Source organism: Pterocles gutturalis, unplaced genomic scaffold (genome assembly GCF_000699245.1).
Source record: "Pterocles gutturalis isolate BGI_N339 unplaced genomic scaffold, ASM69924v1 scaffold28524, whole genome shotgun sequence".
NCBI classification, from domain to species: domain Eukaryota; kingdom Metazoa; phylum Chordata; class Aves; order Pterocliformes; family Pteroclidae; genus Pterocles; species Pterocles gutturalis.
The window spans coordinates 1,571-28,733 of NW_010131669.1; the positions used below are offsets into that span (position 1 = coordinate 1,571).

The 27,163-nt window shown below is 40.6% G+C and overlaps 1 protein-coding gene across 2 annotated transcripts; it reads right to left on the reverse strand.

Annotated features, from left to right (window-relative positions):
- Positions 1 to 391: 391 nt before the first annotated feature.
- TEX2 (testis expressed 2) lies at positions 392 to 27,163 on the reverse strand. Of its 2 annotated transcripts, none has more exons than XM_010080696.1 (11): positions 25,517 to 27,163; positions 18,562 to 18,762; positions 17,197 to 17,533; positions 15,811 to 16,058; positions 13,995 to 14,144; positions 12,745 to 12,844; positions 8,731 to 8,863; positions 4,400 to 4,522; positions 2,516 to 2,725; positions 2,162 to 2,282; positions 392 to 1,326 (listed from the first exon to the last, which is right to left on the reverse strand). In XM_010080696.1, the coding sequence occupies exons 1-11, from the start codon at positions 27,140 to 27,142 to the stop codon at positions 1,204 to 1,206; spliced, it is 3,372 nt and encodes a 1,123-aa protein (XP_010078998.1). In that variant the 5' UTR covers positions 27,143 to 27,163; the 3' UTR covers positions 392 to 1,203. The 2 variants fall into 2 exon arrangements, with proteins under 2 accessions (XP_010078998.1, XP_010078997.1); XM_010080695.1 differs by having other exon boundaries at positions 15,811 to 16,079; positions 25,517 to 27,142.

The window sequence follows — 27,163 nt, forward strand, 5'->3', positions numbered from 1 at the left end:
CCCCTTCCCCCTAAGTTTTGGCCATTAATTAACAGAAACAGTCTTTAATTATATCACAATCAGCTTGAATAACTGCAATGCTTGAATTCCTATTCCACAAAGTCCAAAAAAAACAATGCATGGAAGTCAAAATCTTTCAGTCACAGCTGTCTTCAGAAACATCAAGTGATTTGATGTCTGGAGTTGCACAGCTCCAACATGAGAATTGGGTCCCATGCTTTGTGTGTAAACACAGTGCAATGGAAAAGATGGCAACTAACTCCTATAAGAAAAAACTTGGGTGTGTTTTGTTGTAGCAAGAGGCTCTGTACACAGCAGGCCAAGTAAGTACTTCGGGTCATGTGCAGTATTAGACATTTTATGTGTGTGCTCATGTCTTTATAAACATTCAGAATTAATCATGAACCAAGGTGATTGTACCTCACTATAAGGCGGTTTGCTATGGTTTGGTCTCATGGCTTTACCAACTTTTCTCCTAATTTACAAAAATCCCACAGTCCCACCTTCACTGATCGTTGTGTGTGTCTTATGGCTACTTGCTTCCCCAAAAAAGCACAAGTTCTGTATGAAAAAGTAATATGTATATACCACATTGAATCACAGTATTACCTATACATCCAATTTACATTCTTTTATCCTGAAAGCATTTCATATTTCAATTGCTTGACACAAGCTATTGACTGCAGAAGTGAAAGAACACAAAACAGTTCATTCTACACCTCCAACTGCCTGAGAAAGAAAAATATTCTTCCAGTTTTATAAATTCATTCCTTATTTAGGATTTTTTCCATTTGGCACGCAGTTCCTTTGCTGCCAAACACCCTTTCAATGCTTTAATGCACATTAACATAGCATGACAACATAAGCTGAACAAAAGGTGTGTCAACAAGCTCCTTGATTGATTACAGTTAGGTTCCTCCTCCCTCCCCCAAAGAACAGGTCATCCTAGCCTCCAAGTTAAAATCCTGATGGCAGCCAGAACAAAAGTAAATCAGCTGCTTAATGGAATGAAACTTCATGTCGCTGAAGGAACAACAGGACTTCATGTCGCACAGGAACAATAACCAGGCAAGTGAGCACAAAGGTATGGTTATAGGCAGTCCTTGGGTGGGGGGGAGTGGCACAAGTTAAGGATGAGAACTACAGCACAGTTTATAAAATCATCTGCATTATAATACTGTAAACTGCAAAAGTCTTCACACGTCATGGTTGATCAGGGGCTTCTGTGACCAGATCTTTAGAAGGGCATGTCGAGGAGCGAGGGTCCATGGCTGAGTGCATTAAAGGAATATAAACATCATCCATGTTTGGCATGACAAAGATTTTCTGTGAAAAAGATGCAATTCAATCAAGATACGTTTCATATGCCACTTGAAACCTTACTTTTCTGATTTGTTTAGTTGAAAAACAAATTTCCAGATAAAAGGTTCCTGAGTTCAGCATTATTTGAGTCCATTAATTCAAACCACTTAGTTGTGTTACAGCTGTAGATGAAGCTCAGAAATATGAAGATCTCTGCACTTCCTATTACATTGAAATAGCACTGCAGGAAACATTCCAACGTTTCTTAACTCTGCTGCTTTCTCAGCTCTTACTCATTTCATTAGAAGTACAGTTTAAAAGTATGTGAGTTTGATTTCTGGTTGATTCTACAGGTTGGGATCCAGAATGAATGGTCAGTAAACTGTTTTCCTAACCTACAAGTATTTGTAAATTTGGAGATTTTTTTTTTTTTATGTTTGGCACTATTTTAAACTTTATTTTATTTTAAAGGAAGTAGTAACAGGACACCTTACTGCCTCATCTGTTCTTAATTTTAGACAAGGTTGGCCCTCTATCATCTCAGAACACCTAGAATCACATTTTTATTTAAGTACAACAAATTCTGACAAGAGTACCTCTTTCAAAGAAATGGCACTTTTTCTCTCTAAAAAATCATTCTGAGAAGTGCTAGAACAGATTTCCATCCAGGAATGTGGTCTTGAGACCATCCCAGAAGTCAGTTTCAGCCGAGTTCTGAACACCCTTTCCACTGAACACGAGCAGCGGACGATACCGACTAGTCTTGAATGAAATAGAGGACATGGAGAAATCAAAAACCCCACCCCTCTAACAGACCAAAACTATAATTAATGAAGTGAAAAATGGAAAGGAAACACACCTGAAACTCTTGTTCTAGCTTCCTCTCTATCCAGTCAGTTACATGAACCAGAGTCACTTCTCTCTCACCAAGTTTTGGCCGAGCTTTTAACTCCAGGTAGGGAGGTCTTCGAAAGCCATACCTTAGCAGAGAACACAGGACAAGTTTTATCACAAACACTCCAACAAAGCTTGTACTTAAATGTCTTAACTGTCAATGTTCTCTTAATAGCACTTCCTACCTCATTTACAACTAGCTGGTATTGCACCTCTTCCAGAACCCTTTTCAGCTAGACTTTTACCTTTTTCTTAGTTGCAACCCCTTAGGTAGCACACACCTGAAACATTGCCCGGTTCTGCAGCAAGCTCCTCTTACCATATTCTGTCAGTAGGTGGAGGTGGAATGTTAATGACTAGTGTTCCTCTGCACTCCTGTACTTCAACTGTTAGCAGCAATGGAGTATTGGAGACCTCTTCAATTTTCTTCTTAATAAACTCAGTCTCTGTTGCTTTCTGAAAGTATTTTGACTTGGTAATTTTATCCACAATTCTCATGATCTTACTTGTCCGATGTCCTCCGACATACCTTTAGACAGAAGAGAAAAGGAGAACATCAAGGTAATTTTCTTAACCTTACTATGTGGATTTCCTGTTAAATCCTTAGAGGTTCTGATATAAAAATTCTAAACAGATCCATATTCACAGGTCCAAGCAGTACCTACCAGGGCTTGCACACAGCAGCGGTACCCTGTCAGCTACAAGTGTCTGGCAGAAACTCTGTCCAGTCTGAGCACTCTTTCTGATGGCATTGGAAATGCAACATTTTTTACATTTGCAAATGTACTTACATCATTTAGGCCAGCAAGCTGGCATGAGAAGTGACCACCTGTCCATTACTGTTCTAACAGAATTGTCAGGACATAGATGCACCGAGAGATACGCTCCTATCAACCATCACGTCCAATCTATTTAACAGCGTTTGTTGAACAAAAAGGCTTTCATTTTAAGGTATTGTAGAATTTACAACAAGTATAAAGGTGGTGAAAAAATAAGAGAAAGGTGATTTTGGCCATCTGGGCGAATTAATTTCAATTTTTGGATTTTACACTAGCTGTAACTTTACCCAGGTAAAGTAGTTACTCTCTCATCAGATTCCATAGTGACAGTAACACAGATTTTTAAAAGGTGTTAAGGAAGTTCTTTCAGCATTTTACTTAAACATTCTGTGTTCTCCCTTTTTGTCCTTGAGTTATTTATATGATCTATATATGATATATATATATCTCTACATGTATTTTAAAAGATATGCATCAATTGAAATAATTCCAACAATTAATCACAGGTTTTAGGAGTAAAACTCCAAGGAAACTCCCTTGAGCATTCTGAATATGTCCCAGAGCCTCTTAGTATATTCACTGTAAAAACATGGAGATGTGTTCAGACATAGGAAACGTTGTGATTGTCTGAGACATTTCAGTGTTATTACAGATTTCTCATTGCATGGCATAATTTCAATCACACGTAAAAAGCAAAAAAAAATTGGAACAGCAGCCAAAACAAGGAATGACGTGGCAAAACGTGACATTAGGAAATTTTCTTTAGAATTCTTGCACAGCATCAGAGGGCAGTATTGCATAGCCCAAACACTTAAAGCCCTTACGAGGAGGAGGGGAAGGAAAAAAAAAAAAAAAAAAAAAGGAGGGGAAGAAAAAAAATCCAAAACAAAACCCTGAGCAAGAAAGCTAGGTTTTGTTGTTTTCTTAAAGAATAGAACACACTGGAAATAATGGATCAGCAGGATCAGCATGGGTATAATAGTGTACACAAACTGAGTGTTTCAGGTTCACACACAAAATCCTGCTCTTGGCTCTGCTACCAGACAAGACACACTGGGGAAGGTCCCCATAGGTTCTCTGGCCCAAAGACTTGGCTCTCTCTGTAATCTAACAGTGAAGAAATTAGGTGTCAAATGGAGCTGGGTACAGCTCACTCCGCAGAAGCACTGTGTGGTGAACAATGCTCCCAGCGTGGCGAAACACTCAGCAGAGCAGCTTGCTTTCAGTTTGTAGCACATGGCTTGATGGCTGCTCTGTGCTCTAGAAATGGGTCAGTTGTGTTTGCTTCATGCTTGGCTATACTCACACTCTTGACATCCTGTGTGACAATGAGCACTATAGGTCTGGACCAAGACATCGGTTACACCAACTCTGGAAACGCGGCGGGGAGGAAAGGATTAACAAACACTGTGTAGCCAGCTCACCCTTCTGCTCCTGGAGTCACCTGCTTCTCTCCTGCCAATTCAGGAGCATCGTCCTCTTCTGAAGACCCAGCGCTGGAGGATTCCTCATCGCTGTCTGCAAGACAATACGCCCTTGGCCTGAAACTGAAACAATGCAATTTCCAGGTCAAATGTAATATTCTTAAATAGCTATTCATCACGTACAGCTTTGGCTGACATTACGTGTGTTTCTGCTGGAGACTCTGAAATGTCCCCTCCTCTTTTTTATAAACTCTATCTAAAAGAACAAAACTGAAACCACTCTGAAGCCAGTCTGTCAGAACCAGCTTCAGAAGAGAAAATTTGTTTTCTCTGGTGGAACGTAATCCTGCATAAAAGAGGATGGCAGGGGAATGGCTATATTCAAATCAAATGCGGGGATTATTCAAAATACATTTGAAAGCATCTCTGTTGCTGGTTGTGGCTTTCCAGGGGAGTTGAGCAGTGTGTAGGCTGGACAGGGGTTTTCCTGTTGTTTTTAAAACTCTGACAAAGACGTGCTTTTAAACTGAAAGGTCAGAACGTGCGGTTCTGTCTTATACTAAAAGCAAACATAGGGCTCCAACTTAAAATGACATACACACACACACAATTTTTGCAGCTTAGACGTATCTCCAGGAATGGTAACACGTACAAAGCACAAGAGAATCAGATCTCTGCCATCTGCCTCCAAAAGGAAACGCACAACACTCACAAGGGTTGAACAAGCAGTTCAGCTTACTGTAGCTACAGTGTGTGCCATTACTTACCAATTTCGTGTAGAAAACTGGCAATTTTATTAACAGACGTCATCTAACATAATCCTGGGATGTAGTATTTCTTAAGTGTTTTGCAGAGATACTTTTGTCCCATACAAATTTAGGCTATACTCTCCCTTTAGTATCTTTGCTGGAATATTCCTTTCCCTAAATATTTGTAGGAAAATTGACCTTTGGACTTGTGAATTTTTAAGCTCCTCTGATAAAGTGAATGATGTTTACAGGATTTAAGGTTTTGTTTTTTCTGAAGAGAGTCCAAGATGGAATAAGGCAAAGAATGTCATGGGGAGAAGAGGGGAAAAAAATGAAAAGTAATAAAATCAAACCAGTGCTGCTCTTAGGGTAGAATATATCACACAGTGGTAGCTAATTCCTTGACTTCAACTACGGAAGAATTTATGTACACAATCACAGAAAAAATCTCAAAACTTTTAAATGGATTATAATTAGGGAAGGATACAGTGAACACACCTCAGCATTAACAGATCTCTCCTGAATGAAACAGTTACACAACACAGGCTTCAAAAGCACAAGGGTTTAGCCCTAAGGACTCTACCCAGGACTATAATGTTCTACAGCTTGTTCAGAATACAGGTTATAGCTGCTTTTTCTTTGTGTGCGTGTGCGTTCTTGGAAATGTATTTGAAGCATTTAATAACCCCACGCAGGGCATGGCTGTCTGCTGTTCTGTACACAGCACGAACTGTTAGCTGCTGCATGAAGTGCTAAGGTAAGAGGACGGTTCCAGTACAGCTCAACCCCTTCCTCACTGCCGGTGTAAGAACTGGAGCAGTGGCCCCACGACCTCTGCACACCCAGGCGATGGAATCAGAGCCATAAACTTCTTACCCAGAGATGAATTTTGTACCAGCAGAAAGCATGAAACAGCACATGAAAGTGAACCACCTCCCTGAGGACAGAGGGGTGGTGGACGGTCTGTGTCCCCAGCCCAAACAGCAACGCTGGAGCTGTTTCTCAGAGAAAAGTTCCCATTTTTAGGTCAAACTGCACATTTTCTAACTGGGTGTGACCTCACTTCACTCTCCTGTGCACATCGTACCACCCAGTTCAAAGCACCAAAGCACGTCCAGTGCATTTTCAAGGCTCTCGAAGGTGTCACCTTCTTACAAGAAGGTGTTTTATCTGCCCAGGTGATGGGGCCCTCGCCCTCTGAAGTGCCTCCGCAAGCACACACCGCCTGGCTAAGACCACAGGATTTTCTTGCATTAAACAAAGCAACAATAAATAAGCTTCAGTGAGATTTCAGGGGATCTCTGCATACAATGGACCATTTATATGACACAAACATTGGCAGAAAAACACTTCAGAGCTATAGTATTGTTCCTGAGCAGACTGCGCAATATTTATGAATTGCCATTTGTCGTTTTGTTTTCACATGGTACATAGCAAAAAGGACTGGGGGGGTAAAGAAACCGCGGTGACTCTGGGTTAGCCTGCCTGCATTTACCTCATCTCCTCTACGGTAGGGCCTACTACTATATTAATGTAATAAAACTGGCAATTAAATATTTCTCCACTCTTTCTGAGAGCTGCATTTTCCTGACAGTGCATGCGAGACAGCATTATCCAACTGTGTAACAGCTCACTTCACTTTATGTCAAACAGTAACGCAGCAGCAAGGACAGACTGGACTGCAACACTGAACCATTTGTCTCGCTTTACACTGACAGTATACAAGGACAGTTAAAACTCCATGCTGTTTCCCCCGCCCTCCCCGTTCGGGATGAGTAGATGCCTTTCTTGCAGGAGTCTGTGGTTACTGCATCTCGAGAGGCGGTTTGTTCAAAGCTGTTGAGGGACAGGAATGAGCACAAGCAACCAACAGGCATCACTTAGGGACAGCAGGACTGTGGACGCACACGCACGCAGAATGGTTTGATTTGTCACAGCAATTGTCAACTGATAATTAAAGAAGCCGGTAGGATGAACTAACACAGTGGAAAGCGTAGATGAGAATCAAGCTGTTCTATACTTCTCAGAGTCTTTGTTTGTTCATTAGTTTATAATATCCATTGTATTTAAGGAAAAAAAAGCGACAAACCAAGCAACCAAAAAACCCTCAATCAAACTAGAACACGCTGGACTGGTAATGCTGGCACGGGTCCTGGCCCTGGGCATTTGAAACATCACAGCCATGTGCAGGGAACAACAGCAGTTAATGGTTCTACCTTCAAGTAATTGGTTGCTTAGCTACAGACATTTACATTTGTGCTGCTGGGGGCCTATTGCTCAGCTAGGAATCATTAAATATGAAATCAATGCATTCACTAGTTATATCTGAGGCCCTTTTTGCACTGGACAGATATCACAATACACAACAAAAATCCTGAAGGGATAGGGAAGAGAAGCAAGGATTTGATTTGTACAGACATTTCCTCCTCTATCCTCCATTTTTTGGGTGGACAAGATTAAAGGGCTTTTTTGAAAAGAACACCTACTAATTATACTGATGGAAATTCAGAATTATTTATTTCAAGCTGTGACAATGAGAATCTAGGTCGATTTTAAATCCCCTGAATTTCTACCAGTGTGTGAGATCATAGAGCCATTAGTCTTCTCACATCTATTTTCCTGCCGTGAGTGCAGTGTAATATAGTGCTGCTGTAAGTACTGCTTCAAGATATTGCAGAATAAATGGTCAGAGCTACAGCACAAGTACATAAAGCACCTAGTATCTTAATTCTGAAAGACCATATTTTATTCACATCAAAACAAAGGGCCAGATTTAGAGAATATTTTCATGATTTGTTGGCAGTGGTTGAACGCTAAATCAGAGACCACCTACTGCTGCGGGACTGCAGATTTCAGTACGAGGAGAACACAGCACAAAGAGAATCAACACAGCTGATGGGAATGGATATGTGACAGGTGTCATTCACTGCATTAACACAAATGGACAGACTGATGAAATTCAAACAACAGCATAAAAATGAGAGGGAAAGCACAATACAGCTCGGTCAGTTACAGGGTGTGTGTCTTCTGATTAGTTCACCCATGAAGCGCTTCACTTAGACACAGCGGGTAAAGAGAAGTGGAATACGAGGAAAACTGGGGACTAACGTAGGGGTGTGATTATTCCCATGATGCAATAAAGCTATTGAAAAAATCTGAATGTCACAATTACAGCCTATTCCTGTTCCACAGTTGTTTACTATTACACGATCTACAGCTGTAGCTGTACCACGCCGCAGCAGCAGGTCACACGTGTCTACCTCGTTACTTGCATGTGTGTACCTCCAATATTCAAGTCTTACTAGCTAAGACCCCAAATCAAGTATAAGACAAAACTAAATTTTAGTCACAGAACATTTTAAAATCCTATGAAAGTATATACAAAGATAATTGCACTACAAAAGCCTTTTAAAATAACCAAACATTAAAGTTGCACAGAAAAGCCAAGTTCTACACTCACATGTATGCAACCCCCCCAACTCTTTTCAATCTATTGCAGAGCAAGAGCTGCATATATGCAAGGAAAATCTCACTTTTTCACTATGAAAACTCTTGAATGATTCTACCATTGTAATACCTTACCCTTCTTTGCCGATCTCTCCAACTTTAAGCGCTTCACCAAGTGGCTCTTTACCAAGTTTGGTCAAGTTCATCTTGGTCTCTAGGGTCATTAGAAAAGACCCATTGTAGGACATTTCCAAATCAATCCAAAGTCCTAAAATTAATTTAAAAAAAATTTTAAAAACAAACTAACTTTAAGAACAGTCACAATTATTTTATTTTAATGTCAAGCCAAAACTCTTTTTTTACATCACATCACACTTTTTCCAAAGAGAAAAGCTACTTTTTCGTCAACTATGTCATTAAATCACAAATAATTACAAGCTTATCAAAGCAAGCTTTCTGTTCATATTAAGCTTATAGAACAAAGTTGAATGTTCAGACATGAATCAAAGCCACGCTGAAAAGACAGATCAGTGCGTACAGCTAATGATCTAAAAAAGGAGTGTGATTTGCACATAAACTGCTTAAGAGATCTGGATGAAGATAAAGAAAATAGAATATAATCAGGGATTCACTTCAAAACTATTTACAGTACTGCTCCAAGCCAAACAGGGACGGGGACACTCCTCTATATTACTTGTACTGTCCAAACGAAGCAAAACTTGAAATCCCAGAGCAATATTGCTCGTCACACATCACAACCTGCAGTCTCTTTTGCTTTCAACGACGGCGTATCGAAGAAGTATGAAAAGGTTCACTCAGTAACTCAGCTGTGGGCATTCTTCTTATGACTCACAGCAAACAGGGTCATTACTTAGAAGTATTCTAGACATGTTGTATTAAGTTAAATCCTGCTGTCTGGGCAGACTGTTCGTTTATCACAATCACCATAATAATTCTCTTGGGAGTACCTGCAAGGTTAGGTCCTGCCTCTTAACTGACACCCTGCAGTGCCAGCGATTTAAAAAAAAGCTGTAGGGTATTTGTGATCCAGAGATTAGAAATCAGATGCCACGAAACACAGATTATGCACCTTCCTTTTCCAGACACCGCAGCTGCACACGGGATGCCCTACCAGTACCTGGCACATCAACCATTAATACACTCTGCTCTTACTTGGTAACTACTCTTTGGGTTTGATTGATCTAGAAAAGACACGGCTTTTTCAGTTAAAGACCAACTGTTTTCTTTTCTGCAAAAACATATCCGAAGAATAGCACTGTGCCCAGTCCCACCCATTCCTATTAACAGAAATAAACACAGCTCCCAAAGAGCAGGTCGCTTACACACTACAAGATTACATGTTGGAAGCAGTACTGAAGGCAAGCTGCTTCTTTCCTAACACAGATTATTCTTTTCCATTATACAGTTTTTCTAATGCTGTTCTAAAATAAGAGACAAGAACTCTAACACAGGTTTCTATAGATTTTTCCTCTTTACAGTAAAGAAGTAGCAATAAGATCATCAGAAACAAGACGACAGCTAAACAGACCTTTTGGATAACCAATGAGTCAGCATGCTTCAAATGTCAGTGCTGTTTTAACAGCAGATCAAATTAAGCAAAGGATGTCATCACAGGGGGAAAATTCCTTCTGGCCAGAAAACGTTCCTATGCATTTTCCAGAGGGGAAAAAGGGAGGTAGGGGAGGCAGAGGGAGCGAAGAATTGGGCAGATGGTACAATTTATTCAGAGTTATCTGATTCCCTAGCCTTGACAGAAGTACAGTAAATACTACAGCATATGCTCTCGCTCAAATAGGACTAAATTAACAGAAACAAGATTTTTTTCCCTGAAGTTGTCTGTGAACAAATCTAGTTACTTAGCCATATAATTAAAAAATGTTTTCCTTGTAATCAAGCATTGGTAAAAAAGTATGGATGAATCAAAGCACATCACAATTAGGAAGTGCATTTTAAAGGCTCACAAAAGGTAACCTCAAATGACTGACTGTCTCAAACACTTAAAAAAAATTCTTAAAAGTGTTCATTCTGCATACTGGCCTGAAGTTTTAGGATATTTTTTCCATGTGTGGTTTATTCATAGGTCCACTTACCATTTATCCTAATTAAAACAAGCATTTCCAATTATCATCCCCTTATTTATGTCCTTTTAAGTACAACAGCAAAACAAGTTATTCCAGTAATAATTCACTGCAAGCTCTTAAAAACTCAGATACTAAGAGTTCACATGTCATTCAACAAGATGAAAGTTAAGGATTACAAATTCCACCATAAATGTTTGCTTGTCACAGTTTAACTGAACAAGAAACTGAAGGAGTTAATTGTTCTCACTGTTGTAGCAATTAATTAAAGCCAAGTGTTCAGCAGTCTCCTAAATACCATCTCATGACTTAGAACTACAGTCTTTGGTTACAACTGAAGTTATGAGAACAGAGAAAGGAATTCAAAAAATGTTTAAATCTAGGCAAAGGGAAACACTCTGACAAGAACCCTAAAGCGTAAGCTCGTTTAAAAAGAAACCACAAAACCACTTGGCAAGCATCATACGTGTAAAAATTTTTAAAAGTTTTCACTTTGTTTTCTGCAACTCAAAATAAAATTTCTATCAGTGATGAAGCCACTTTGTTAGTGGGAACACTGGAGGATGTCATAAGTACTTTGGCGAACCCACCGTCCCGCGCAGGAAGCATATGACAAGAAGCAGCAACATGTTTTAGTTCCCCAAATACCGACTGCACAGGAGCTTATTCCATCTCTTCAGTTTTAAAATTTTTAAAAGACAGTTTTTGTTCCTCATGACAACAAAACAATTTGCCCTTTTCAAAGATACTTTGTTTATAGAGCTCAGTGGAAAACACACTGTCAAGAGGTTGAGAGCAAAGCACCCCGTGTGTTATACGTAAGGCTTTCCCCAGCGCTGCACGTCTCACGTGAGATAAGGGCAATCAATACCATCGGATACAACAGGCGGCATTAGTTAACATCTTATATATGTCCGAGAGAATTTAATAATTTTAATAATTATTTAATAATTTAACAAGTACTGTAAATTCATTAAACTCCTACCATCTCACCACCAGTTTATTTGTTTTAGCACCATCTAGAAATTATTTTGATATCTCCATCTAAGAGCTGAAAGAACAGTCTGAAACAAAAACAAGTTGTTTGTCGTGCAATCCATAGCTGCACCACAACAGGTCCTCCAAGGAAATATTTCCCTTTAGACCAATTAAGAACCTTCTCCACCTTGAATTTAGTAATTCTCTTTCACTCCTCCACCCCAGTGTAACAATATGGTAACTAAAGGAGTGAATGCAGTGAGAGGACACAAGTTAAGAAATTCTTAATAAACTCAGAAACAATTTAAAATTAAAGAATGTTCTGGTTACATGTCTTAGGAGAAAGATGGCATCTACCTCTCCTCAGCACACAGAACAAATACTTTTGAAGCTAAAAAACATTAACCCAAGTTTGTCTTTTTGTGAAACTACTTAAGTGACAAGAGTATCCTCAAATATACTCCTGTGACCATATGCAAGCCAGAAAGAACAGAAAACAAAAAAAAAAACCCACAGATCTGAATCATAAAGCAGCAGTATGAAAGTTATTCAGCTTAAAAAAATATCCATATTTAGTATTAAGGACATAAAATGATGCTATATTTTGAAGTTTCTTTTCAAAGCAACACTGTATTCTTGTCTTCTGAGTTATTACAACTGTATTTTCTGAATCACTGCTTCCAGATCAGGGCAACTTCTCCTGAAGAGAGCCAACTCTGCTTTCTGCTGTGCTACAGGATCAGATCTGTCTTGAGATGTGCATTGCCGCCTGTAGTTCACGACAGAGTATCAGACAGAGGTCTGCATCTCTGTTGCATGCAAATTTTAGTTTAGTTCAGTGTTTCCAATAGAAAGACAGGATCATATTTACGTATCCATAGAGTTATGTTTATACCAAGCCTGATGCTGCCACTGTTGGAGACAGACACCACGCAGTATGTCCTCAGAATAAGCTCTTATTAAGGGTACCTTCCTCTGATTAAAACACCCACAAGAAAGACCAAGAATTCTGTTCTCCACAGGTACGAATGTATGAACCTGGCAAAACCAGAAGAGGAAGCATGTATTTTACCTCTGTGATCAACAGAAGGTTTGAAGGCTTGCAGGATCTTCGGCACTGCTATCCCCATATCAAGCTCAGTTAGAGTCAGCTCATTCATGAAGTACGGCAGCTGAAAGAACAGGATGTGAAAAACAAATCTGTGTTATGGAACTAAACATCATTATTTCCCGAGAGAAGAAAGGTCATTAAATGTAAGGAATGGATTATGCTGAAAAGCCACCAGTGAAAGAACACAAATACAACTGCACAAATTTCTTCCACGTCCAGGATTTTGCACTTACCAATTTCAACATAATACTTTAGGGAGAGATTCAGAATCTGAACTTGGAACGTTTTTAAAGCTATGCTGAGGTTCAGATGCTGACCTTAAACCTCCAGCATACATTTTAGTCAAAGTATATAAAAAGCTCAAGAACTAAGTGTAAATCCTATCTTACTGTGAATAAAAATCAACGACTTCTTTGGATTTAAAATTCAGTCGCATATTTTATAGTTGCACTTGTGTCAACATCTCAGCTATTTTTATCTCTGTCAAATTCTTTCATAGTACATTAACTTTTAAATCTGTATCACAATTTTAGTATAATAGAGGCACAAAATTACTATTATTTGAGTATCTATTTACTCCAAGTATTTCTAATTGATAGAAAGTCTATCTCCTGCGAACAGACAGTGCTTTAATCTATCAAAAATACATCTGTCTCCCATTCCCAGTCTTTCCACTTGAAACTGTTTCCAATGAGATGTTTGGGCACCCTGCTGTCACAATTGTGGAAGCAGCCAGGGCAGAATTAGGTTACTGCTTATTTCCCAAAGCACAAGCAACACTATCTCGCAGCTGGTGCTGGCAGCTAAATTTCAGAGCTTTTGTCAGCAAGACTCTATCTTCCTTTGCCTTTAGGAACAGGCAACCTCCTCCCCAAACATCAGGGGCTAAACAGCCCTGTGATTAACTGCTGCGGTTCTGAAGTTACAGAATGCAAAGGGAAGACCCAGAAGTCACCTGAAAGCATCATTCCTCCCCTCACCCTTTGAGCTTATGCAGTTGATGCACAATTATATCCCACCACCCCACAGACACCTCTTTCCTACTGTGAAACGGATAGCAATGCTGAACTGGAACTCTGCATCACGTTTATTTACTTGTCTTTTACATACTGGTGTGAAATAAGTATTTCTTCTACTGTTTTAAAATTCAAAGACTACGTGTTTGTTTTCCTCCATATGGAATATGTAGTGCAAATATCCAGATTAGTTACCTTGATTTTGCTAAGTTTCATTTGGATCTTCTTTGACACTAGATCAGACCAATACTTTTCTCCTAAAAAATCCCAAAATATTCTTCCAAGCAAAGCGTTCACCCACGCCTCCTGTTCTTCTTCTTCAGCTTCCACATGGGCATCTGGTAACTGAAAACACAGAGCATGTTACTCAGCTCTATAAATTCTATAAACTAAGGTCAGAAAAAGCCTCATTTGCCCGGGGAAGTTCAGTGTTACAGCCCGGGTTGGCCAAGAACACTGAACGCTCAGCACAGATAGCAGCCTTACAACGCATCTGCTGGCCTGACATGAGCTTGCCTGTCAGCATCCTGACATGCAACAGAGCAAACGGGACCACATAGATATAGATTCACCTCTGGCAATGAAATGAGAAAGTTGTATGTGATTTAACCTCTGGCAGGAAAAGCAGATAAGCCCAGAGTGGACAGACTCAGAAATGTGTCTGTAGTAGAGACGCTCACTCTTCCCAACAGGATCTAGAAGAACAGCTACTCTACTCTTCGTTTTATGAAAAAATAGGAAAGCAAGACCCAATCTTACATCCTTAAATCTGGTTCAGAAACATCCCAAACAGATGATAAACAAATGCAGTACAGGGAAACAAATTCCTCCTTCCAGTGTTTGTATATAGGATTGAGGAAAACTGCATTAGAGGGTTTTTTACAGTCCCAAGGGTATTATGTCTCAGTCTCAAAACACTTTGAGATATATGTTCAGATGTTGCATCACCGACATGAAAGCAAAGGCAGCTGAAATAATTTTGGCTGTGTACCTGCTATCATGTATTTCATTAAAACCCAGAGTTTTCCTTGAAGGAAAGGCAACATACTTAACATCTCTCAACTGCCTGCAATGAAAGGAGAATTTGCCTTCCATTATTACAGGCAGAAATCCTGAAGCCAGCAGAAAAGCTGTCCTTTCTAAGAGGAGTCAGGCAGCCGCCACAGTGCTGACCATATTTCTCAGCAACGACTGCTCCCCATGGCTGCAGCCCCACACAGGCAGAATGGCTGGGTTAGCTGCTGCTGTGACACAAGGTTCCTGCCAGCGCTGTTCATCTATTTATAGAATGATTTCTGACACATGCCAGATTCAACAGCAAATTCATCCCTGCTTCAGGGCTTGTTGTGGGCTAGAATATATTTTTTCCTGGGAGAACACAAGATGTGTTTATTCGTATGCTATACCATGGCCTCCTGCTCCTTTCTGGACATTGTACAAAAGTCTGGCAACAAAGATGCACGATAAGAATTACATCTTTTAAATTAATGGGGATCATACCTAACATTAAGAATCAATTTATTATGAGTGTTTATTGTATTATTAAAAGCTAGTGCTGTATCAATTGATTCATAAAGAATCAATTTATTATGAGGTTTGTGGAGTTTTTATTTGTTTGCTTGTTTGTTTTAATATTAAGCATAAAATATAAGGTGTTTTGTGACTGATGGTTTTTAGGGCACACCTGTGCATTCCTAATGAAAACAATCTACAGCCGTATTGCCTTCAGCTGTATGATCTTTTAGGTACAAGACACTGCAAAAGCCAGAAGAAATATAGATGTTCTTGGGAGATCAGAAATCAAACTAAATCAATTAAAAACTTGTTACATTAAGAAGAAACTGCGGTCACAGGGGACTGGCAAGTGTGAAAACCCACATGGACTTTATAAAAAGTTTAGGTATAACCCGTAAAGAAATTTTTCTTTTTACATAACTAATTTTGAAAGTAGTAGTTAACAAGAGAAAATATATCAACACCTCTGATGCATCTTTCGGGGGAAAAGTGTTACCTTTTTCACAGCTGTAGGGCTGCTGTCTGCACTGAGGACTGGACTACCTGAAGGGCTTTTCTTTTCATGTGGAATACACTTTGCCATATAAATATTGTAGTCCAGAAGCATTTTCTGCCGCACATTGACAGCCAGATCCTTGTGCTTCGGCTGGGATGCAATCTCTTCTGCGCTTCCCTTGCTGCTGCTTCGGCTGTGTGTGAGAACTCCAGACTGACTATCGGTTCTACTGTGTGTTGGCAAGATCCCTAAATTAAAAGGAATAAAGACTGTTTAAACAGAAATGGAACCTGGCAGTCAGATAGCAGAGTGTATGATCAAACACTTGAAGGAAAAAAACTACCTTGCAGATATAATTTCTTCTGAAAACAGACCAGAGTAGTGCCTTCTAATTTTGAAGGGTGTAAGCAAGTTCTACTACAGGGTGCTGAGGTGGTCCTAAACCCAAATTAGTCAATATTTGGTATGATTCAGCACTCAGCAGATGTGGGACTAGAAAACTCAGCTAATCAATATCATATTTAAATAGGGACACTCACATATGTATAACATATGGCAGAATTCCCAACAGCCCTGGCTGGGGAATGCCTAAAATAAAAGTCAAAGTCAGGTGATTAAAATGTACCTATAACTTTTTTTTAAATTTAATTATAGGCTATTACAATTAAAAGGACTGTCACAAGCACATAACTATTAGAATTTTAATTAGCCATTAATTTTGTATTTGCATTTCAAGAAGTTACGTGCCAGAAATAATGATGTTAACCAATTTTTAAAAAGCTTCTCAGAGAATAAAGACAGAAAAGCATGAGCCATCCACATTTAAAATTCTATCAGAGGATGGTTTTAAATTAGTATTTCAAAAATTTGATCAATACTGTAGACTAACATGTTTGTTGGTGCAGATATATGTATTAGCACAGGACTGTTTATTTAAACACAAAAATGTGTTTGCTTGTGACATTAACCCATGAAAAAGCTCTTTAGTCTCTACAGTAGACTGGAGCAGAAGGAAGGATGCAGGAAGAAGGGGTAATAAGAGGACTGAGTCTAATACTGCCAATATCGACATCAGTGCCAACAGTAGAGAGAAAAAAATTTACAGGAGTTGTTACAGTCACTGAAAAATAGTATATTCACATAAAACAGTCTAAAAATAGTGAGAATAGCTGAGGGCATACAGCCAAGTCTATAGCCAAGAGAGGAAAAGGCAGGGTGGGAAGGTGGGAATGAGAGGCCAAGATAAGGAGCAGAGGAGTGCCTTTAGTATTATTTATCTGTGAAGATCACTATGGCTCCACAGTTGCCATAACTACCACTGGGAAAACATAACTCTGGTTTGTTTCTTTTAACAGATGCTTTTACTAGAACACAAAATTTGAATACCTGGCTTGCTCCCACATGAACTGGATGGCTTCTTTGCTTCGGACTTCAGCTTGGATGCGAGCAGGAACCTTCTGAACCATTCCTCCTTCTCCCTGCCTGTCCTCCCAAAGAGATAAAGCACTTGATCCTTTTGGCTACTGTGCTTGGCTGCATCCTGAGGTTTCTTCGATTCCTCACTGTTCAAGTCCACTTTTTCAGCAGATGACTTTTCCTCTGTATTCTCTTTATCAATCTGGGCCTTGGCCATAAAATCATCTTGTCTAGCAAGTTCAATGCAAATAGGGTATTTCTTATTCCAAATTCGTTTTCGTGCAAGACTCTTAGGAACCAGGGAAATCTGAAGGATAAACGACACAGTTAAATTAAATTATTTTTCAGTTATATCTTCTATGGTTCTACAGTCGCATAAAGAACGTAGCAACATGAGAGAAACAGATTGAAAAATCGAAATTATGAGAATTGAAACAGTTTTAAAATGTAACTTTTCAGGGCCACCTCATTAAATAAGATGGCAACAGTCACATCAAGTATGTAAGAATCAAGGAATAAAATTAATTTTATTCCTTTATTTATGAACTATATTCTAAATTCAGTATATTCCAAGAGAAATGAGACGAAGGGAGGTTTTCCTCACTGTTGCCTTGGTCCCTCTCTCTCTCCAACTCCCACAGTCAACTGAAGCATCGTTGCCTCCTACATCTGTCCTGCCAAGGCTCTCTATCGATGCAGCACATTAAAAAAATCCATTCTTCTAATAATGGCCATTGATGTATTACTTAACACAGTGCCAATGGGATCAGCTTCACATGGCAGCTCTTCACAGATTGGAGGGAGGCAAACAACATGTCGGAAAACTCTTCCAGCATTATTCTTGATGCACTCTTCCAACTGCAAAAATCCCAGTCACCCTCCCTGGATGGTGGATACCAACAGCAAGTCGTGTCTGTTCCAGCCACCTTTTGCCCTTCTCTTCTACATCCATAGACAAGGTACATTCCGCCTCCAAGTGAAATGTAAATGTTATCTGAACTGCCTTGGGATAGCGGCAGCCACCAAAGCTCAGGCATTTTGGCGTAAGCTTCAGAATAGTCTCGCAGTAATCTAATGTATGGGGTGCCACTCTCTAAGCTCCCATGTGTTAACTTCTGCTTTGAACTGACAGAGGAAGACCACGCTTCTCCTTTACTGTATAAGCATGTAATTTTTTCTAAATCCTGCTCAATCTTTCGCAAGTTAGTCACGACAACAGCTTTGTTTACATAATGACAGCACATGAAACTAGAGGAGTGAAAAAAATTTCAAAACTTCAAAAAAAAGTTTCAAAGCATTCTTTGTTGAAATCAGATATAAGTACAGCACACTAACCTTGCTCTCTGTGAGTTCATAAATTTTCTGGCTGACATACGTGACTTCAGGCTTTGGCTCATTGTACACAGCCCTTCTCGAAATATTTTTATTGGGTTTTGAAAGTCTTAAGGTGCTTCCTTCGAGTCGCACATAGACAGAGTGAGTCAACGTAGCATGGTATGTTTCTGGATCATAATTATAAATTTCATTCATCCATCCCTAGAGAAGAAAACACTTGTTAACAGGCTTTTAAGCTGCTGGAAAGCCAAGTACAGCACGTACATCAAAGTTTTAAATAACTATCCAAGCTTTTGCCAAAGTTGTGTCACTTACTGTACAAGCACAACAAAGCAGTAAATGCCCTGAACGGGGTAGCACCAAACTGACAGAGCATGAGATGAGGACTGTATCCCAAGCACACCACTTGTTTTTCTGACTAAATAATTTTGTATATGTACTGCAGTGCTCTTCCACCTCATCTTCATGAAACACTGCGAGATCTGCAGACACAGCGTAGCTGGGAAGAGCCACAAGGCAGCCAGCAAGGGCGTGCTGCAGAGCTTCCAGCAAGCACGGGCACTGTAATCACCAACAGTCACGGCAGAGCAAACAGTCTGCGGGCTTACAGACAGCCCTGACATTTTAATCACCAACAATTAAGGACTGAGTGAAAGACCACAATGGAGTTTGTTTTAACACACCATCACCATTTAACATCATTTAACATGTTGTGTAACTGCCCAGTTACAACACACGTGGGGATTACATTTCATTCATTTCTGTGCAGTGAAACAGAAAGCAAACAAACCAGCCCTGCTGCAACAAGCCCGTGAGTGCTGACTCCAAGCACGGGGGTGATGTTACTCCTCTAACACCTGCTTACAGAAAATGAAAGATGATAAATGGGGCAGAAGACAAACCAGAATAATCATTCAAGGAGGAGACGTTTTCCTTCCCTTAACCTGCCCTACAACATCCTTCGATAATTACTTCTACCTGCACATCAAAACTTTAATTCGGCATACTCAATATTCATTAATGTCAGCAGAAAGCAAGGGAGATAGACTTAAGAAGACGTACCCCGGAGCATGAAGTAAAACGGCATCTTTACAAATACCTGGGTGAGTACAGCAGGGGGGAGAGCATCTGCTGCTGCGAAGTGAGGAGAGCTGAACCAGCATCCCTGGTACTCTTCAAAACAAGAAAGTGGCAACTACCTTATACAAAACATCCCAGAAATTACTGCAGTGTTTTAACTTAAAGAATTTTTCACCCACACGTAGAAATGTAAAATTTATTTTAATGCTCATTTACTTCAGTGCCATGTAATTTCTCAACGTAGACAGCATACACTTTCTTAGGTGCCACAGTAACAGTGATACGCGGGTATTGCTTACTCCAACACCTAGCTCCATTTTCACCATAAGCCCTAACAAACCTAGATACATTGGCATTTATTTTATGTTCAGGAAAGATTAAGTCATTCACCTTTGCTCAGCTCCAAAGGAGGTTACATCTTTTATTAACAGAAACACCTATATCAACACACACTCTTTGAAGAGGCTTTATGTTTGGGGTTTTTTTTTGCTTACACTGGGTTATGCACAACTACCATATGGGAAATGCAACGCATGAGGAAGACTTTTCTATAAACCACCAAGGTCCTGCACAGCAGGGCTGGTGTATGTTTGAGCACATCCCATTTCCTTCCTAGAAATTATTAAGCCAAGACATCTTTGAGCAGACAGCAGTTAATTTTCAGCCAGGAACTCCAGCTGGACTTGCTGAAGCAGGAGGACATCACGTGAGTTGCCGAAAGCCACGGTGAGCCATTCATCTGTGCGAACTGGGATATCCATATGGCCCACAGATCTCTGCAGACTCCCACCTGCCCCCAGATCAGATCTCCAAGCTATTTCTAGCTCAGACACCAAAGTCTGGAGCCTGCAGCCAGGCAAACGTACAGAGGAAAATCTGCTGCCTCCAAAGTTTATTGCCTTCTCCTGCAAGGAGGTTCAGCCAAAGACCACACAAGCCAGCACAGAAAAAAAGGGATACTTGGAAAGTGGATCTTCGTATGAATCTCAGCCACACCAGCCCTCTTTAAAACTGTGATAAACTATGATGGTCTTTTCAGTAGGAGGGCTGGAAACCTCCGGGTGTGTGGGGTACCCAGGAAGGAAGGTCAGAGTACACCTGAAGTTTCCTTAACATCCTGCTCGAGGTGGAACCGGCTGGAGTTTTCTGACACCCGCGCCTGGGCTGAACAGAGGAGGCTTTCCACTTCCAACAAACGGACCAGCTGTATAGTGTGCCAAACACACAACTCTCAAACCCCATTCCCCTGCTCACTGTACGTAACAAACCCAACAGAAATGCAAACGCTGCTTCTCACAGCACAACCATCAGTGCCTGAAGGACCTGTCCAAAACTTTTAATGATTTCCAGCTGCCCAAGTTACCGAACATTCAAAATATAGAACTGACAGAAAATAAATACATTCACTGCCTAAATCAGCAGCATACGAAGCCATTTCTACATAAGGGGGCAATTGGGTGCTTCACATATTTGAGGCATAGCCCAAAACCCAAAAGATAACACAACTTAACACTGAAATATTTGGGGGTTTGTTGAAAACAAAGTACCTAGCCAACAATCAGAATGAAGGAGACACCATACCACATCACTACAAACCCTCCTCGTACATACATTTTTAGTTTCCTAATTTCTAAGGATGTACTGTTTCCTTTTTGCACTCAACTTTCAAGTTATTTTGTAAAAGATATGGATGGCTGAGAGCAAAATGTTAATACTTCACCAAACTGCGATTCTTTATTAATGAATCTGAAAATGTGTGCCAGCTGCAGGAATTTTCTTCCCCCACGTATCTAACAGTGCTAAAGGGGAAAACGACACCACCTGCCTTCTCACTTCAGCACTTTTCATTTTTGTAAATTGTTTCATCTAGCATAAAAACCATTTTTTCAGAAGGTTATCCAAGAAACCCCAAAATTCACTCCAAAGTTCCTGCATTTTAAGAACAAGTTTAGCAGAAATACCTCCGCCCCTCTTTTTGCAAAAAAAAAAAAATTGGAACAAAAGATTCACAGCCTACGGAAACCGTTTTGCAATGCATCTAAACAGAGAAGTCATGTTACCATAACGTGCTAGCAACAGATGAATTTTCCCAAACTACTGAAACAACAATGGATCTCCTAGTCCATAGGAGGAGTGACTGTGTGAGGGGTCTTTTTTGTAACCAGCAAAGTTGTTAAAATAAGAAATGTAGTAATTCAGAGAGGACAATGACCACAGTCATACGCTACTCTGCAGCTGCTTGCCATTTACGCTGATCCTGTGATCCCCGTTATAAAGGTCAGCAGCTGCTCTGAATTCACAGCTGAAATGAGGAGAAAGTGCCTCACCATCACTTTGGTAACCAACCTGGAAAAGTATCTGGTTGGAATAGGGGGCAGCAGGGCTGTTACAGCAAAGGTCACAGGTACTATTCAAACCCCATACGTGCGCTAGCAGGATCTGGCCCGTTTGTCAGACAGCAGAGACTGAACAGGCTTTCGGAGAGCGGCACGTCACCGCTGTCACAGCAGTGCTATCAACCCAACCAGCTGTCCGGCAAACGCACAGGTCTGGGACACAAGCACTTCATCAAACAACTTTGAAAGGCCCACCCTGGTTTAGTTTTCCTCTTTCATGACTCTGGGCTACAATTTTTTTATCCGAACTGCAGTTCAACAGAATAATTCATTTGAGTAAGAACTGCAGAGTCAGGCCCTGCAGAGTATTAATGAAGATCTCGGGCACACTACACCTTAACCCGAGAGGGGAGATGGGGGAACCGCAAACGGTCCTTATGAAGGACCCAGAGAGCTGAGGGCACAGACCAGGTCTGCAAGTGAAAATAAACAGAAACCATTACTTTTATGATCTTTTCAAATACATAAATAAAAGAATCAGCAAGTCAACTTCACAATACAAGCCCAAATCTGGATTAAAACTGCCCCCGGAGTTCCTCAGTGGTATGAACAGATCGATTAATATCCATTATCGCTAAGTGATATAATCAAATGCTCCAGCACAGAAATTCTTGAAAGACTGCTGATCATTCAAATCGCACTAATTGTATTAGGATCCCTCTCATTACCACTCTTTTATAACACTTCAATACTATTTTGCTTGATAAATAAGATGCAATGCAGTTTTTCGAGCTTTTATTGACAGGGAATCTAAAGACACAAAAAAGGTCTAGGGTGGGCAGAAGCAACCATCACCTGAACTGGAAAACACATTTCTCTGCCAGAGGCCACTCTCAAACACGAAATCCCTTGGGTGATACTCAGGAACAGCATCCTGGTAAAAAGCCTTCTCTTTCTGTACAGCTGTGGTCCAAACAGCTTCATTTCTCCAGCTGGCACTGCCAATAGTGTCTTCTCATGACAGTTCTTTCTAATGGAAAGGGTAAATTCATCATTTCCATTTCAGCCGTTACTTAAAACCGCTCGTATCAGCCAGCACAACACACGGGAGCGCACACTTGAGAAGGCCAATAAGGAAGTTAGAAAAGACTAATGCTTTAAAGAAGAAAAAAAAAATATGGGCAGAGAAAACAGACAACTAAGGCCATCAGAAGACAAGAAAGCATACATGGGGGGTTGTGCACATTTTCTGTGTGGAGGGAGGTGTTCTCCCTCCAGCACCAAGACATTTGAGTGAAATGAGCACAGCAACCTCCAGCAGCAGGCACTAACCAGCACAGCTGCATCCCATTCACAACTTTGGGGGAGACCATATTACTGTTCAGGTCTTTCAGCTATGGCTGAGGGCAACTTTCCATTGGTTCTTGAAACCAGGGAAGTGTGAACTTCTCAGACAGCAATTACACGGGGCGGGGGGGGTGGGGGGATGCACACGCACTTGTACAAAACCAGCCTGACAGCCCTTTGCCAGACTCCCAGCTCCTGGAGCCCCAATAAAGGGATCCTACTCACGGCCTTTATCATCATGGCACAAAAGCACTTCAGGCCACAATACAAGACCAAGTCCCGAAGAGAACATCTTCATACAAGAGCATCAGGTTTTATTTTCCCACACTCACATGAGTGTTGTTACAGATTAAATCTTTATCTCCTTTTTCAGAGGATCGAAACTGTACAGCGCTCATTTTGACAGAGGCAAACAGAAACCAGTTGTATGAGGGGGGAATAACCTGCAATCTGCTACATCACATTTCACGATGTTCCACTAAAATACGGGCACTGAGCTGGTTTTTACACTCTTGAAGCATTAAAAAATGCTTTTATAGGGCTTTACATGTTAAGGATAATTATGTTGGGTGTTAATGAATGCAAGAAATACAAGGTCACACAAAACATTAATCTACATTCAAACAAACTTCTCTGCACAGTTCACTTCTTGCCTACAGCCATTCTCAGAAAGTGTCTCTCCTGGATAGAAGCATTAAAATATAGTTTAAAGGTTCCTGAATAACAGTTAACACCTCAAGGAGCCATCTTAACACCAGCCAACAATCAGTATCAGGATATTTACCACCCTTCAAGTACCAAGGCACATTTTTACAGAGGGTCTCAGCGCCCAATTAACAAGGACAGAACTTAAGAGTTTGAAGATTTGTACATGTCAGCGGCAGGTAAATCCATGGGCAGACAGGAGTGCTCAGTCTGTGCTCACAACAGCAAATAAAGACCACAACTCATAATATTCAAGAAAAACAGGGAACACCAAGGCAGCATCAGGGCTGGGCATGCAATTGCTGCCTGTATTCTGCAAAAGTTGGCTTTTATACCTCATTTCTCTAACTTTTCAGCTACCTAAATACACATGAGATTCACTATGAATACACTGTAGACTCCCCAGCATATAATCAATACCATATGAATTTAAATTCATGCAACCTTCGTGCTGTTACACAACTGTAGATGCACCTTCAGAAAGCTCAGGATGGATTTAACATTTACAGGAATACAAGAAAGCACTCTCAAACATGCAAGTGACATCAAGTGAAGGTGGTACCCCTGAAACGCTTCCAGTGCACATCAGAAACTAGTCAAAGCTTGTGTTCAGAATTCTGCAATTGGGAAAATATTATTTTAATTCATCACAGATGGAGATTAGGAGAAGCAGGACAGGGGACAAGGAAGAAGCACAAAGCCACTGAAGTGACTGAGTGGTTGCATGGATCACAACCAGACAGACAGCTACATGCCAGATGGATGAAGTGACAGCGACCTGCAGGATCTGAACAAGGAGTGGAGGTGAAAAAGGGCAAAGAGGAGGGAGGATGGATTTTCTAAGAGCCTGATTTAAAACCCAGCTCTCAGGCACACATTTTACTGAACTGTAATCTGTATTATACAGTACGATATTCAAGATATCAGCACACAGAACCAGAGACACAACCCATGAGTACATCCCTTTCATCACTCATTCCTCCTCCCATTCTAATTAGCTAATGTTTGAGCAGAAGCCATGTGCTCTCCATTTATGCTTTACTTGAACACAACAACACTTTTAAATCTGCTTAGACTGAACAGACAAGACAGACAAATAACTGCCTAAACTGTAAAACACCCCAGAAACAAAATACATCTCTCAAGATACAGCTTCAAGCACAAATGTTATTTTACACACTAAATTCTGACACTGCTTGCTCTCAGTCGTTCAGCTGGATCACTTCAAATCCACAAGGAAAACCATCTGCCCTTTCACTTTTGAAGCAATTCTGTTTTTTTCTACTACTCCTTAAGGACACTGAAGTCTTACATATTCTTGGATACTAAACCATTTGTGCCCCTGACAAAGCCACCTGACCCTAAAACAATACTCTATTTACAAACGGGGGTGATTCAGCTCATTTATACCTTCAGAATAAATCTAGTTTACTACTTCTACACAAAGTAAAGCACACAGATACACAGATAAAATGCCATGACCTCACCTTCAGTATTTCAGGTTCTTTGATGTCTAGAGCTTCTGTACTCCATCGCTTTTTCATACTTTTATGCAATTTGAGATATTCATGAGAACGGGGAATAAGCAGCCAAATCACACAGACTGCTATCATAAATCCAAGGGCCACTCCGAATAAAAGTCCACTTAAATAGCCAGGGAGAGGGATAACAAAGTAAGCATAGACTAACAGCGTTAAGAAGTATAAAGTTTTCACGGGTATTGTAGGCTGTTGCACATATGGATTTTCATCTTCACTACTGAGTGCAGTACCATTTTCTTCAGTCACCTCTGGATCGGGCAAGGTTTCAGTAGGTTTATCAGGCTTGCTTTCATCCTCTAGCAAGGAAAAGTCTTCAGAATACAGTTCACAAAACTCCTCATCCTCTCTGCTTGCTAGTGCAGACAATGAACATTTTTCAAGTACAAGTGAAGTTTTTGAACTCACGTCCTTTGTGCTTGCAGACTGAGAGTTTTTGGTCTCTGTCTCTTTTGCATGTTCCTCAGCCGCTTTTGACTGATCATTCTTACTCAGGTTAGAGTCACTTCCATAGAAGTCTCCTTCAGAATCACATTCTTCTTCCTTGATGCTGTAGTTGTTATTGCTTTCCAAATGGCCATTCAAACTGGAAAGGTTTGAGAGTTCTGAAGCACTTGAAGATAAGGCTTTGGGCCTGTGGCTACTACTTTCATCACCCATTATTTTACTGAGCAGCTGAAAAGGCTCATAGATTACTTCAGAAAGGCGTCTTTTAGTATCTTCAATTTTAGCCTCCATTTCAGGTACTTTAAAAAAGGAACGAGTGTCAGAGGGAGATGTTAAAGGAGATGAGGGGGCAGTTTTAGAATCACCACCTGTAGCTCGAGGTTGAGTGAACTGTTTGAACAGATGCAAGTTCAATTTCGAGTCAGGTGGCCTGTAAGACACAGCTTCAGATTCTTGTTTAGAAGTGTCTGTAGACAGAGATTTCACTAAGGTTTTCATTAGCTGTCTATGTCGCATCGGTGGGGTGGGTTCTTTTGGTTCCACATCTGTTGAAAGGGACTTGACTAAGCCCTTAAAAGGCTTTGAACTAGAAACTGTGGATGATCCACTAGAGCAGACAACTGATCTGGAAGGGGATGAGGACGGGGAAGACGACAGACTGGATTTCTGTTCCACGGGTGGTGGTGCACCTGATAAGCTAACTGCATGACACGAGTGTGATGATGGAGACAGGACTAGTGGCACTGCACTGAATACTTGGGATTTGGAAGGAGAATCCAACAGCTTTACAGTCTCTGCAGTTGGCAGAACTGCAGGCGATGAGGACAGTAGTGATGCGGAGTTGACCATGTTAAGCGAGGTAGCTGGACCAGAAAAATCATGGCCGGTATGCTCAAAGCAGAGGTCTTCCTTGGCTTCAAGTGCTGTTACAATGCTTTGGTCATCTAGTTCCTCATCAAGAAATTCCTTAAACTCCTCTTCCTCCTCTTCTTCCTCCTTCCCACATGCAGAGAAATGAATAGTGATGGTTTCTCGAGAGACAGATCGTTGGACCTGCACTTTTGGTGTTGACTGCTTTGAGGACATTTCACCAGTTTTCTCTGCATGGCTACTGTTCTGACTTGTCATTGCAGGTCCCAAAGATGTGTC